The sequence below is a fragment of the Gigantopelta aegis genome, chromosome 13, assembly GCF_016097555.1.
Source record: "Gigantopelta aegis isolate Gae_Host chromosome 13, Gae_host_genome, whole genome shotgun sequence".
In the NCBI taxonomy this organism is placed as follows: domain Eukaryota; kingdom Metazoa; phylum Mollusca; class Gastropoda; order Neomphalida; family Peltospiridae; genus Gigantopelta; species Gigantopelta aegis.
In genome coordinates, this window is record NC_054711.1 from 9990321 (window position 1) to 10005009 (window position 14689).

The following is a 14689-nucleotide window of genomic DNA, read 5'->3' on the forward strand; positions in this document are numbered from 1 at the left end:
GAATTATGGCAATGGTCTGTAATTGAAAAAACTAATATTGTCAACAGGGTTGACATGGATTTCACTCCATTGTGATTCAGTTAAGGTCATGCGATAGCTAGATTTGATTTCCAATTATTAATGTAATGTTCATTTATTATCCATTTTTAGAGAAATAAGGTTCTTAAATCTGACATGCTAGTTCAGTCTTTAGCTTTTAATTATATTACATCAAAGTGTGAATATATTTAATGCGATGTGGAAATTTAAATAATTTTCTTTAATAACGGCATAATTGCTGTTAGGAAATCTGTCACCAAGACCGAATGCCCCAAGTAAATGGGTAAAGGTTGTTTTGTTTTGTTTCATTGGATTAGGTAGCATATTTTGTCAATATAATGTCAAAGAACATTTCATTAAACTAGATATCCATATGATCTCATCACCAGGCTGACCATAACACTTGAAGCTACTTGTAGGAGTGTATATGATGAATAAAACACCCGTAACGCACCATAGCCATGGTTCAACAATGTATAAGCTGTCACCCCCTTGCAAACCAGTGGTCCCTGCAATGCACGTGCTATGAACAGTCAACAGTGCAATTACTCACTTTAATGCTAGATCGAGTTCAGCCAGACCAAGCAGAAAAATATCCGCTAAACTGGTTTAAGCAATTCACGGTAAACCAAATGGTCACGTCAGGAACCAATCAAATAGTTTGTGAACATTAGTGAAAGGCTTGCTGGTTGAACATTGGATTGGGAATGTACATATATTTCCGATCATGCCCGATGTATGGAGCTGAGATTCAGATACTTTAGTAATAAACTGTGTAGTTATACTGTTTTAATATTTACTTTTAATCTGTTTTCAGTTCACAAAGTATATTTTATTTTTTACAATAAAGAAAATAATACATCTTGAAACAAAAATCCAATATAGTCCACGGCAAAATAAATGCTGCAGAGAATGAAAACCTCTACGGCAATCTCCACAGCAATTACAGGGGTTGCGAAATAATTGTACATACATCTGTCTCCTGAAGTAATCTTAGCAGGCCACAATTTCGATCCCTGCAATTGTGATTCATTTATCATCTATCAAGGGGAGGGATGTAGCCCAATGGTAAAGCGTCTCTGATGCGTGGTTGGTCTGGGATTGATCCTTGTTGGTGGGCTCATGGAGCTATTAATTTCTCACTCGAGTCAGTGCACCACAACAGGTATATCAAAGGCTGTGGTGGTATGTGCTATCCTGTCTGTGGGATAGTGTATAAAAAAGATCCCTTACTACTATTGGAAAAATGTAGTGGGTTTCCTCTCTATATAAGACTATATGTCAAACTTACTTCCCTTATTTAGTAATTAAGTTTCCCCAGTAAAGTGGCGTGCGTAATACTAAACTTTCTCTGGCTATATATGCCTCTGAAGTTCACTGGGATAGATGGTACAAATTGCTAATTTTACCTGTAATACCCAGTCAGTATCAATTTCCTTTACTTATACATGAAAACAAACCCAAATTGTAGAATATTTACATCAATTTCATCATGTAAACAGTACGATCAATTATAGTTGACGTTTTCCACGACAGTCGATTACAGAATGTTATAATCGATCATTGCATTGGTAGTGCCCAACTAATCTTTGGGGTTGTTTTTTTATATCGATCATAAGTTTGTTTTGTTTACCGTAATGACACCACTAGGGTACATTTATTAATGAATCATTGGCTAGTGGATGTCAAAATAGCACCCCCTTTAGGCCATTCTTAAATTGGTTTTGCACCAAATTCGACACTTAAGAACTAGTGATCCTTCATCAGGATGGTCTAAAGAGCATTTCCACAAAGTTTCATTGATGTACTCAAAATGTGATTTAAATGTGAAAGTAGCACCCCCTTTAGGCCATTCATAAATGGATTTTACACCCAATTCGTCACTTAAGAATGGCACATCTGTAATCACAGTGCCAAAATTAAACTTTTGGCACAAGTTTGATCGATGTAATTTAATCTGATTTTGGGGGGTACTTTAAGCAGTGCCCCCTACTTAATGCACTAATTGGAAAACTTAAGAATGGCACATCTGTAATCACAGTGCCAAAATTAAACTTTTGGCACAAGTTTGATCGATGTAATTTAATCTGATTTTGGGGGGTACTTTAAGCAGTGCCCCCTACTTAATGCACTAATTGGAAAACTTAAGAATGGCACATCTGTAATCACAGTGCCAAAATTAAACTTTTGGCACAAGTTTGATCGATGTAATTTAATCTGATTTTGGGGGGTACTTTAAGCAGCGCCCCCTACTTAATGCACTAATTGGAAAACTTAAGAATGGCACATCTGTAATCACAGTGCCAAAATTAAACTTTTGGCACAAGTTTGATCGATGTAATTTAATCTGATTTTGGGGGTACTTTAAGCAGCGCCCCCTACTTAATGCACTAATTGGAAAACTTAAGAATGGCACATCTGTAATCACAGTGCCAAAATTAAACTTTTGGCACAAGTTTGATCGATGTAATTTAATCTGATTTTGGGGGTACTTTAAGCAGTGCCCCCTACTTAATGCACTAATTGGAAAACTTAAGAATGGCACATCTGTAATCACAGTGCCAAAATTAAACTTTTGGCACAAGTTTGATCGATGTAATTTAATCTGATTTTGGGGGGCACTTTAAGCAGCGCCCCCTACTTAATGCACTAATTGGAAAACTTAAGAATGGCACATCTGTAATCACAGTGCCAAAATTAAACTTTTGGCACAAGTTTGATCGATGTAATTTAATCTGATTTTGGGGGGTACTTTAAGCAGCGCCCCCTACTTAATGCACTAATTGGAAAACTTAAGAATGGCACATCTGTAATCACAGTGCCAAAATTAAACTTTTGGCACAAGTTTGATCGATGTAATTTAATCTGATTTTGGGGGGTACTTTAAGCAGCGCCCCCTACTTAATGCACTAATTGGAAAACTTAAGAATGGCACATCTGTAATCACAGTGCCAAAATTAAACTTTTGGCACAAGTTTGATCGATGTAATTTAATCTGATTTTGGGGGGTACTTTAAGCAGCGCCCCCTACTTAATGCACTAATTGGAAAACTTAAGAATGGTCCCCATCCCACTAACTAAAGGAAGGAAATGGTTTATTTAACGACGCACTCAACACATTTTATTTACGGTTATATGGCGTCGGACATATGGTTAAGGACCACACAGATATTGAGAGGAAACCCGCTGTCGCCACTACATGGGCTACTCTTTTTGATTAGCAGCAAGGGATCTTTTATATGCACCATCCCACAGACAGGATAGCACATACCACAGCCTTTGGTATACCAGTCGTGGTGCACTGCATGGCTGGAACGAGAAATAGCCCAATGGGCCCCACTAACTAAAGAGTTTAGCTCTCAAACCTTTTGTACCTTTTGTAATACAAATCTCTGTTATCTCCCTCATTAATTGGGCAATTCTGACTTGTGTATATGCTGTTTCAGCCTGTTGTGTCCAGTCCTTAGTCAGAACATGATCACCTGTTCATGCTGAGTTAGCTGGAAATAACCATCAGTTAGTATGGGAGATCTGTAGAGAATCAGTTTATTGTAGGCGAAACATTTAATTCTTCTGAATTCTTGTTTCAGCTGTTTACCCCTGTCTCAGCAACCCGTGTCAGAATGGCGGCACGTGCTCAGTCAGTGGTGACTCCTTTACCTGTCAGTGTACGAGTGAAAATGTCGGAAATCGTTGTCAGTACAAAAAAGGTGAGTTAGTCTACTGCATGGGGAATGGGATGTAACTAGTGGTGGGAAATCTCCTCGGATCAGCTGTTTTCCTCTCATGGAACATTGCATTTCCTTGCATTTTAATCATCCTTTCATCCAAAATGTGTCAGATGGCACAGATTTTAACCTAGGATTTCAAGAATTTCCAGGATTTCCTCTTTTTTACAGTTCACCAATTCCCACCCCTGAACGTAGCCCAGTGGTAAAGTGTTTGCCTGATGTGAAGTCAGTCTAGGATTATTGTTTATCAGTGAGCCCATTGGGCTATTTCTCATTCCAGCCAGTGCTTCACAACTGGTGTAACAAAGGCTGTGGTAGGTACTGTCCTGTCTGTGGGATGCTGCATATATACAAGATCCTTTGCTGTTAATTAATTCATGGAATTTCTTGTTTTGCTGTTGTTATTTTCTCAAACGTGTGGAGACCATTGCGTGGCAGCAGTGGCTGTCCTCTCATTCATACTTATATATTCACAAATATTTATTCACCAAAATTGTTTGTAGGTGAGATACTGTAAATAAAAAAATATTAGTGGTCTTAAAATTTTGTGAAATCCAAAATAAGTGACATATATCAGCGACATAGAACTTTATCGAGGTCATCATATATCGGGAACCAGAGCCGGTTTATCCTAGTAGCACATGTAGCATGTGCTACAGGCACCGTGCTTCAGGTGGCCCTGCGGTGATGTGTACATTTGTTTTGCCCAGGTAATTTTTCACCTCTTCCCGAGGGGGTTACAAAATACATATCCTGAGAAGGGGCCCCCGGCTGTTATTTGTGCTACAGGCCCCGCGGATCCTTAAACCGGCTCTGTCAGAAACTAAAACAAAATAATACGCTGAAGTTGTAGAATCAGCTGCAATAATGTTTTTGACGAATCTTGATGTTAAGCAGCTTACAGACAACTTAATTTTAATAATGTGCGTGCTAATGTAACTGACTATTGTTATTTGTTATCCTTTTGATTTAATCAATAGCATGTAATCACTGTTGCGAGTTCAGTTATAATAATCACAGACAAAACAATCACACAAACGGTGTTTGGAACAGTCCGTTGTATGTCTCTTCAGAGTGCGATTTTGGTTTAAAAAATGTAATGTCATAAGGACTCCCTGTTTGCAAATTTTTAGAGCCCGCCACCAACCCAGCGAGCCCTGTTGTGCACCTCCAGTAGAACAGAAGATACACTAGTTAAATGTTTTGCATGAAATCATGGAAAAGATCGCTATTCAAGACTGTGTGGTTTCCCAGGATTTTAAGATATATGTTGACTGTAATTTGTACAAATAATTTTACAAGCCAAATAGCTCGTATGCTAGATAAGCTAGAGAAAAAAGAAAGAAATGTTTTATTTAACGACATACTCAACACATTTTATTTACAGTTATATGGCATCAGACATATGGTTAAGGACCACACAGATTTTGAGAGGAAACCCGCTGTTGCCACTTCATGGGCTACTCTTTCCGATTAACAGCAAGGGATCTTTTATTTGCACTTCCCACAGGCAGGATAGCACAAACCATGGCCTTTGTTGAACCAATTATGGATCACTGGTCGGTGCAAGTGGTTTACACCTACCCACTGAGCCTTGCGGAGCACTCACTCAGGGTTTGGAGTCGGTATCTGGATTAAAAATCCCATGCCTCAACTGTACTAAGCTAGGGAGTCCTATGTGATTTTTGCAAGCCTTAGGCTCTCGGACTCCTCAAAATTGCACAATGTCTCTTTAAATTTAGCGTGATGAAATATTAGCATCTTATATGGTCTCGCTAACATTTTCTTATTTATAGTATTTAATTATTTTTATTTTTTTTAGGACCATGTTCCAACTATGTGTCCTTCTCAAATGTGTGCAAGAGACTAGCTCGGAGCAAGTATCGGTTGTCCGAGGTTGCCATTAGCGACCACAACATTCCGTTGGAGTATTTCGGAGCTGTAGGGTATAAACTGCTTGGATCTTCACCTTTATCGACTGATCGGTGTGGAACGCTGTACCCAGTGTGGATTGAAGGTAAGTCAAATACAGTGAAACCCCTCTAAACCGGACACCCAGGGTACCAAGTAAAATGTCTGGTTTATAAGGGTTATCTGGTTTACAGAGGTTAAGTTCTGTACTGATTTTTAAAAAAGGACCGTGTAAAATGTCCGGTTTTGGGGGAATTCCGGTTTACAGAGGGTCCTGTTTTGAGAAATTTCATTGTACAAGCTACAGATCTTCAGAGCTATCTTATCGCTACGATATCGTAAAAACCATTGTAGGCCATGATGTCACTACAATACATAGGGACCAGGGCCCGTGCTTATAAAACTCTAATGTAATTTCTTTCCAAAAAAATGTAGTCAGAAAGCAGCTCGGCTAGCCAGCAGAAAACACCTCAGAATAGCCCTAGAAGGGGTCAATTTTTCAAAAATATTTGGGGGGAGGACCGCGATGGGCTTCGCGCTTGCGGTGTCGGGCTTTGCCAGACACCTCGACCCCCGACCCCGACCCCCCCCCCCCTACAAAATTTCCTGCGCACGCCTCTGTAGTGTCTCAAACTCTATTAGAGTCTCGAGTCTAGACTCTTTTTGTAAGCACCAGACCTGAGCTCACACTAGAATATGTAAAATGCATTTAGTGGTATTACAAACACCAGGATAATATGAAACACTTCGGATGTACGGAAATGGATAATACATAAACAATAAAATGTAAGTACTGTCTGATTTCAATTATTAAAAGCTGCCTTGTTAGTGATAAATTAAAGTTTGTTTTGTTTAATGACACCACTAGAGCACATTAATTAATCATTGGCTATCGGATGTCAAACATTTGGTCATTCTGACACATACTCATCAGAGGAAACCTGCTACATTTTCTTAATGCAGCAAAGGATCTTTTATATGCACTTTCTCACAGACAGCAAAGCATATACATGTACCATGGCCTTCGACCAGTTGTGGTGCACTGGTTGTAACAAGAAAAAATCTAATCGGTTGAATGGATCTACCAAGGTGGTTCGATTCTGTTATGCCCGCTGTTTATAGTGATAAATATGCCATAGTGTTTAGAAACTAGGATCCGTCACTTTAAACTATGCTGAGGTGTGTATATAATTGACCAGCTATTCCTTTCCTTTTTGTTATCTCATCTACAGATTTGCCAGAGCAGGGGGCCAGTGGGCAAAGCATCGATGTTACGGCCTGTGTCGTCGGCCAAACGGGCGATTGTACTATGACCATGAAGGTGACAGTTCATTTTTGTCCAGAACTGCAAGTCTATCAACTGGAGTCAACATTGGACGATTCGGCTTATTGCTTAGGTATGTTTACATATCACGACCATGTCGCGACCTCGCAGCTAAAAAAAAGAGTAATATTTGTTTTAATTAACGACACCACTAGAGCACATTGATTTTTTTATCTTATCATCGGCTATTGGATGTCAAACATATGGTCATTCTAACACTGTTTTTAGAGAAAACCTGCTGTCGCCACATAGGCTATTCTTTTACAACAGGCAGCAAGGGATCTTTTATTTGCGCTTCCCACAGGCAGGATAGCACAAACCATGGCCTTTGTTGAACCAGTTATGGATCACTGGTCGGTGCAAGTGGTTTACACCTACTCATTGAGCCTTACGGTGCATTCACTCAAGGTTTGGAGTCGGTATCTGGATTAAAAATCCCATGCTTCAACTGGGATCTGAACCCAGTACCTACCAGCCTGTAGACCGATGGCCTAACCACGACGCCACTGAGGCCGTTACCTCGCAGCTAAAAAGACCACTAACAACACTTTTCACACACTTTATTTATATTCAATCTTTTAATAAAATTCCCATATTGCCATCCACCCGACATCTATTATACTGTACTGTTACTACTTTCACACACACATGCACAACACTCTATATAAAATATACACTAGCACTGCACCATTTCAATCCCAAGGCGGCGGAATGTATAATCTTGTGGTAATGTGCAGCCAGTCTAGGATCAAGCTCTGTCGCTGGGCCCATTGGGCTATTTCTCTTTCTAGCTAGTGTGCCACAACTGGTATATCAAAGGCTATAGTATGTGCTATTCTGTCTGTGAGATGGTGCATGTAAAAGATCCCTTGCTACCAATGGAAAAATGTAACTGGTCTCCTCTTTAAGACTATATATGCCAAAATTACCAAATGTTTGACATTCAATAGCCGATGATTAATAACTCAATGAATGGCGGATCCAGAAAATCCAATGACATGAGGTGGAATGCCAAGGGAACTTTGGGAGAGGTTTGGAGGGGATCGTAAAAAAAAATGAAAATTAATATATAATAAAATTATAACTATCGCAAAATTTAGGGGGCCCCCCCTAGATCCACCTCTGTCAATAGCTGATAATTAATAACTCAATGTGCTCTGGTGGTGTAGTTAAGCAAAATAAAACTTTAACTTTCTCTCTGTCTTGTTTTACAGCTCCTGATAACAACGCCTGTCTGAACTCGAGCACCTGTACAGGTAACGTGATTACCTGTCGTTGTTTGGAAGAAGATGAAGGGCAAATACACTGTAACGATAGTAAGTATAAATATAAAGACATTTGTTTTTACAGGCTTCGTAGTGGTCATTCAATTCCTTGCAAGTCTTTGAATTGTAATAAAAATCTTTAAAATCTCACAAATCGTAGCCAAAGCAATGATGTTATCTTTTACAGCTGCATGCATTTGATATTTTCAGTTACAAGGTTTAACCTGCCATGATACATGTAAAAAGAAAAAAACTATTTGTTGCCATGGATAGCAATGTAAGCGAACTGATTTGGTATTTTTATCACATTCTCTTGTCTATGACCGCTGTGTAAAAGTCTCTGAAAGTCTTTGAAAATGGTTGGTAAAAGTCTTTGAATTTGTTTGGTCTTTAACACTGTGAACCCTGTGGGAAAGTGCATATAAAAGATCCCTTGCTGCATTAGGAAAAATGTAGCGGGTTTCCTCTGATGACTACATTGTATGTGTCAGAGTTACCATAACCCATGGGTATATTAAATTACTTTCCCATCTATAGACACCCAGCATACAAAAACATGCACATAACATGTGTGCTGTTTCAGCCAGTGCACCACGACTGGTAAATCAAAGGCTATGGTATGTTATCCTGTCTGTGGGATGGTGCATATAAAAGATCCCTTTCTGTATTACAATAAATGTTGTGGGTTTTCTCTGATGACTACATGTCAGAATTACCAAACTCTTCACATTCAGTAGTCGATGATTAATTAATCAATGTGCTCTAGTGGTGTTGTTAAACAAAACAAACTTTAACTTTGTTTCAAGGTTTTCCACTGATTATCAAAACAAATTACTTGTTTTCTGTGCAAAATGTATGATATGGTTTTGGCTGATAGTTTGCAAATGTTTTCAATATAGGGCTATCTTTGTAGACCATTGTGCAGCCCTAATCCTAAGACCAATGTTAGTACACACCAACAATTAAAATTTCTGGATTTTTCTAACCCACTTTCGTCTCTGAACATAAAAATTTAACATTCAAATAGTGGATTAGGTAAGATTATTATTTTGATATGTATCTTGTAACTTAGGGTTGGATGTAGCCTAGTGGTAAAGCTCTCGCATAATGTGTGGTTCGTCTGGGATCGATTCCCATCTGTGGGTCCATTGGGCTATTTTTGGCTCTAGCCTGTGCACCACGACTGGTATATGAAAGACTGTGGTATTTGCTGTTCAGTCTGTGGTGCATATATACAGGGACTCTTGCTACTAATGACAAAATGCAGCATGTTTCCTTTCTAAGACTATATGTCAAAATTACTGAATGTTTAACAACCAAAAAAGTTTGTTTTATTTAACGCCGCCGCTAGAGCACATTGATTTTTTTATCTTATCATCGGCTATTGGACGTCAAACATATGGTCATTCTGACACTGTTTTTAGAGGAAACCCGCTGTCGCCACATAGGCTACTCTTTTTACGACAGGCAGCAAGGGATCTTTTATTTGCGCTTCCCACAGGCAGGATAGCACAAACCATGGCCTTTGTTGAACCAGTTATGGATCACTGGTCGGTGCAAGTGGTTTACACCTACCCATTGAGCCTTGCGGAGCACTCACTCAGGGTTTGGAGTCGGTATCTGGATTAAAAATCCCATGCCTCAACTGGGATCCGAACCCAGTACCTACCAGCCTGTAGACCGATGGCCTGCCACAACGCCACCGAGGCCGGGTTTAACAACCAATAGCCGATGTTTAATAAATCAGTTTGCTCTAGAAGTATCATTAAACATAATACAGACTTTAACTTGTAATTTAGTATAGTCAGTTTGTGTCCATAGGACACCAATGAATTGACATATAACTATATAAACTAAATAATGTTAAAACTCGTATATCAGCATTTTATTAGTCCTTTACCAGTCCAACCGGAAGGGACTATAGGTTTCATCTCCATCCTTCTATCTGTCTGTCTGTCTGTCTGTCTGTCTCTTATTTTTCGTGCTTATATCCAATTAAGGTTCAAGCACGCTATCCTGGGCACACACCTCAGCTATCAGGGCTGTCTGTCCAGGACAGTGGGTTAGTTGTTAGTTGTCAGTGGTTAGTGAGAGAAAAGAGGGTGTAATGGTCTTACACCTGCCCATTGAGTCGTTAAATGTCGCTCTGGGTAGGAGCCGGTACCAGCTATAGGCTGCGATCCCTGCACCTACAAGCCTTATGTCCGATGACTTAACCACGACACCACTGAGACGTTAAACGTCGCTCTGGGTAGGAGCCGGTACCAGCTATAGGCTGCGATCCCTGCACCTACAAGCCTTATGTCCCGACCAGCTGACCCTTAACCTTATGTCCGACACCACTGAGTCATTAAACGAGACGTTAAACGTCGCTCTGGGTAGGAGCCGGTACCAGCTATAGGCTGCGATCCCTGCACCTACAAGCCTTATGTCCGATGACTTAACCATGACACCACTGAGTCGTTAAACTTCGCTCTGGGTAGGAGCCGGCACCAGCTATAGGCTGCGATCCCTGCACCTACAAGCCTTATGTCCGATGACTTAACCACGACACCACTGAGGCTGGTTGTAGCCAATTAAATCAGAGAGAGAGAGAGAGAGTACCTTTAACATGCCCATATACCTCTATGGTTTCAGGCATGACTGTCCTGGGCCCTGTTTCTGGATAGCCAGTGGCGTGGCTCCGGACAGTAATACTACGGAACAATTTTGACACATTATTTTTAGGAATGGGGATAGGGAATTAATAATTATTAAATTAAGACGCGTAGATCTAGATAAAAATTTTGGTTTAAAACCAAACTAATTTCCTAAAAAAGAAATTAATATAAAATTTAAATTTACTTTAATTAAATTTATTTTAGTCGCATTTTAGAGCGGGCATTTCTAAAAATAAATATAATATTTAAAAAAGAATTTTAGCCCTACGGGGTAAAAGGTGGAACAGTTAGCACACACTAAATTTTTATTTTTATTACATAAAAGGATAAAAACATGATAAAAATAATAACATATTAAAAACCAGCACGCTTTTTAAAAATATTTATCAATTTTAAATTATTTTAAAAAAGAACCAACACCAAAAGTAAAAAAACCCACCAATATATACAACTCAAGCCAAGTAGCGGGAGGAAGTTTTACTGCCAGATAAATCTCCCCCCACATCCCAAGCCGACCTCACATTCACACCCTTTCATACAACATACAACACCACACTAAAAATTCAAATTAAAATAAGATATACAATTATATAAATATATAAATTTTGTAAATTGTTAAAAATTTATTTAAAATAAGGGTTAAACTCACCCATCTCCAATTCAATTAATTCATATAATTTTAGTTAAGTGGCTTAGCTTGGCTTAATAACTGATTTAACATGTCCATACACCACTAGGGTTTTGAACACGTCTATCCCGAGTCCAGCCTCTGATAGGATCGGGGGGTCTGACTCGGGACAGGGATAACCTAACAAATAGGGTCAGTTTTGAAATTTTGAATATTAATGTGAAACGTATAAAAAAGGGGAAAATTGGGGTTAATAATTTTTGGCTGCGCCCTTAAAGAAAAATATTAACATTCCTTCAATTAAATCAAATTGGACTTTCATGGGAATTTATATAAGGGCCATAACTCTGTCAGAAATGGAATTTATTCATGTATGTCAGTTATGACCCTTGAATTGAAATTTCTTGGGAGTGTTGGAGGACATGAATATCTTTATAGTATTATTAGCAATACTCTCAGAAAGCTTGTTAAGCGCTAAAGCTATACCAACTTTAGTAACATGTTTAACAAAAGATTTCTATGCGAGTAAAAACATTTCTTAGCACATTACCATTAAATTATATATAATATATTAAATCACATTTTAAATACATGGGTGAAGACAAAATGCTAGAACAGCCAATTGCTAATATACATGTAGTACACAGAGACTATAGGGAGAATTGTTTGTGCTTTAACTTGGCTGTTCCATCAATTGCTGTTATGCCTGTGTTTAAAAAAAAAAAAAAAAAGATTTAATCTTTGTAATTTGAAGGTAATTTATAAAGAAACTTTCATGTACACTGGAAATTTGTTTTACCCAAAAATTTTCTTTAAGTTGGTATGGATTTAAAACTTAATACATTTTGAGTTGCCATGGATTTAAAACTTAATACTTTTTGAGTTGGTATGGATTTATGAACTTGATGCTAATGGCTAAAGTCTATGTGGGGTGTTTTAATTGTTTCAGTTGTCAACTTCTGTGCCAATCATCAATGTAAGAACTATGCTGCATGTGTCAATGCTGTGGAGACGTATGTCTGCAAGTGCACAGAAGGTTACTATGGTGAATACTGTGAAAATGGTGAGTAATTGGCCAATACTATGAATATCACCAACATATTTCATTGCAGGAGCTGAATTTTGTTGGGGGGTGGGTGGGAGGTGCATGGCAAGTGTTACCTTCAGTTTAATAACAGAAATAAAGGTACCAAGGCAAGCTGGAGGGGCATCAAGGCAAATGTTTCCTTCAGAAGAGGGCCACGAAGACAATTTGCTTTCTATCAAGTTTCCTCAAAACAAATAATAACAACCCTCGTGCATTGGGTGCTAGCCTATGCAGGTTATTGGCTACAGGGTGTATACTACCAAATCAAATCCCATAGACGACAATAGTAACATATGCGGCTAAAACTGCTACCTGCAACGTATCAACCGACATAAACGCCACGGATATAAATACTACCACCCCTTACACTTAAAGTGAATTAGAAACAAATAGGGGTCAAGCTGCTCGTTTCTGAGATAACGGGTAGCATCTATGACTACCCTAGTTTTGCACAAAATTCGAGTACTTTTTTTTTACAGGTACCCCATACATGTTTCAAGCACAAGGCTACTTGACACATTGGTACTAGATGAAATAAAATTGCATATTTCTTTTACCCAGATGAAACTATTATTTTTTACAACCAACACACTCACATTTATAACCAATCACAGGACTTGTGATGTTCACTTCTCTATCAAAAGTTCGGTGCACCTCGGAACTTTGACCCAGCCGGAAGTTATTTGGTTTAGTACTACCTACAGATGCCTTTTTATCATATTACCAATGATGATTTTACTGTTTGTTACATATATATGGGTGGGACGTATCTCAGTGATACAGCAGTCAGTGGGATCCATCCCCGTCTGTGGGCCGATATATATATGTATGAGGGTGGGATGAAATGTTTTGAGCCTAACTATGATGGAGTTCTGCTAGAGCGATGAAACTTGGTAGGCAAATCATTCAGCTCTTCTGATGACTAACTAGCTTTTTTGTTTCATGTTCACAACATCCTTTGGTGATTGCAGCAGGACTTTGAAGGTCAGAGGTATCAACTTTTCGTGAAAATGGAGAAAACTGAGTACCGGGCCATCATCAAGTATTTGAATTTGAAAGGGTTAACTCCCACACACATCCATGCCAATATGGTCGGTACATTAGGAGATAGTGCTCCCTCATTTGCCACTGTGAAAAGGTGGGAAGCAGAATTCAAGAGGGGGAGAAAAAGCGTTGAAGATGAACCAAGGTCTGGCAGGCCTTCAATTGCCTCCATACAAGAAAACATTGATCATGTGCACCATTTGGTGATGGATGATAGACAATTGACTATTCACTCCATAGCTACTGCCATTGGTATCTCCCATGAGTGAGTCGAGAACATTCTAATCAAAGAACTTGGAATGTCAAAGGTTTCTGCTCGATAGGTACCACGCCTTTTGAACCCTGATCAAAAGTGCACCAGACTGATCATGTCTATCGAAAACTTGGCGCTTTTTGAAGCAGATCCGGCTGATTTCATTGAATGTTATTTGACTGAGGATGAGTGTTGGGTCCATCACTTCGAACCAGAGACCATACAGTGGAAACACCCAGCGTCACCTCCTCCAAAGAAGGCAAAGGTTATTTCATCTGCTGAAAACGTGATGGGCTCAGTTTTCTGGGATGCCAAGGGGGTTGTGTTTATGGACTACCTTCCAAAGGGCCAGACCATCAATGGGAAGTACTATGCCAACTTGCTAAGGCAGCTGTGTGAAGCTATCAAGAAGAAACGACCAGCGAAGTTGACAAAAGGTGTCTTGTTCCACCAGGACAACGCCCCTTCTTATAAGTCTGTCACTGCAATGACTACTGTCCATAACTGTGGCTTTGGCCTCATTCAGCATCTGCCATACTCTCCTGATTTGGCACCCTCTTCCCAAAATGAAGAATTAAACACTTAGCTGGCAAGCATTTTCATGCTGATGATGAGGTCAAAACCACCATTTAAGACTCCTTTGAGGAGCAAGAGTAAACCTTTTACAAAGCAGGGATCCAGGCGCTGCAGCACCACTGGCAGAAATGTGTGAACTGCCAAGGGGCTACATTGAAAAATAACTAGTAA

General features: G+C 39.2%; 1 protein-coding gene across 2 annotated transcripts in view; it reads left to right on the plus strand.

Moving 5' to 3' along the window:
- Positions 1 to 14689, plus strand: part of LOC121387383 — a 59057-nt gene that overhangs the window by 28710 nt on the left and 15658 nt on the right. For both annotated transcript variants that reach the window (XM_041518481.1, XM_041518482.1), the window contains 5 exons: positions 3630 to 3749; positions 5593 to 5787; positions 6914 to 7078; positions 8220 to 8321; positions 12508 to 12621. In XM_041518481.1, coding sequence (XP_041374415.1) covers positions 3630 to 3749; positions 5593 to 5787; positions 6914 to 7078; positions 8220 to 8321; positions 12508 to 12621 — 696 coding nt within the window. The remainder of the gene's footprint in view (positions 1 to 3629; positions 3750 to 5592; positions 5788 to 6913; positions 7079 to 8219; positions 8322 to 12507; positions 12622 to 14689) is intronic.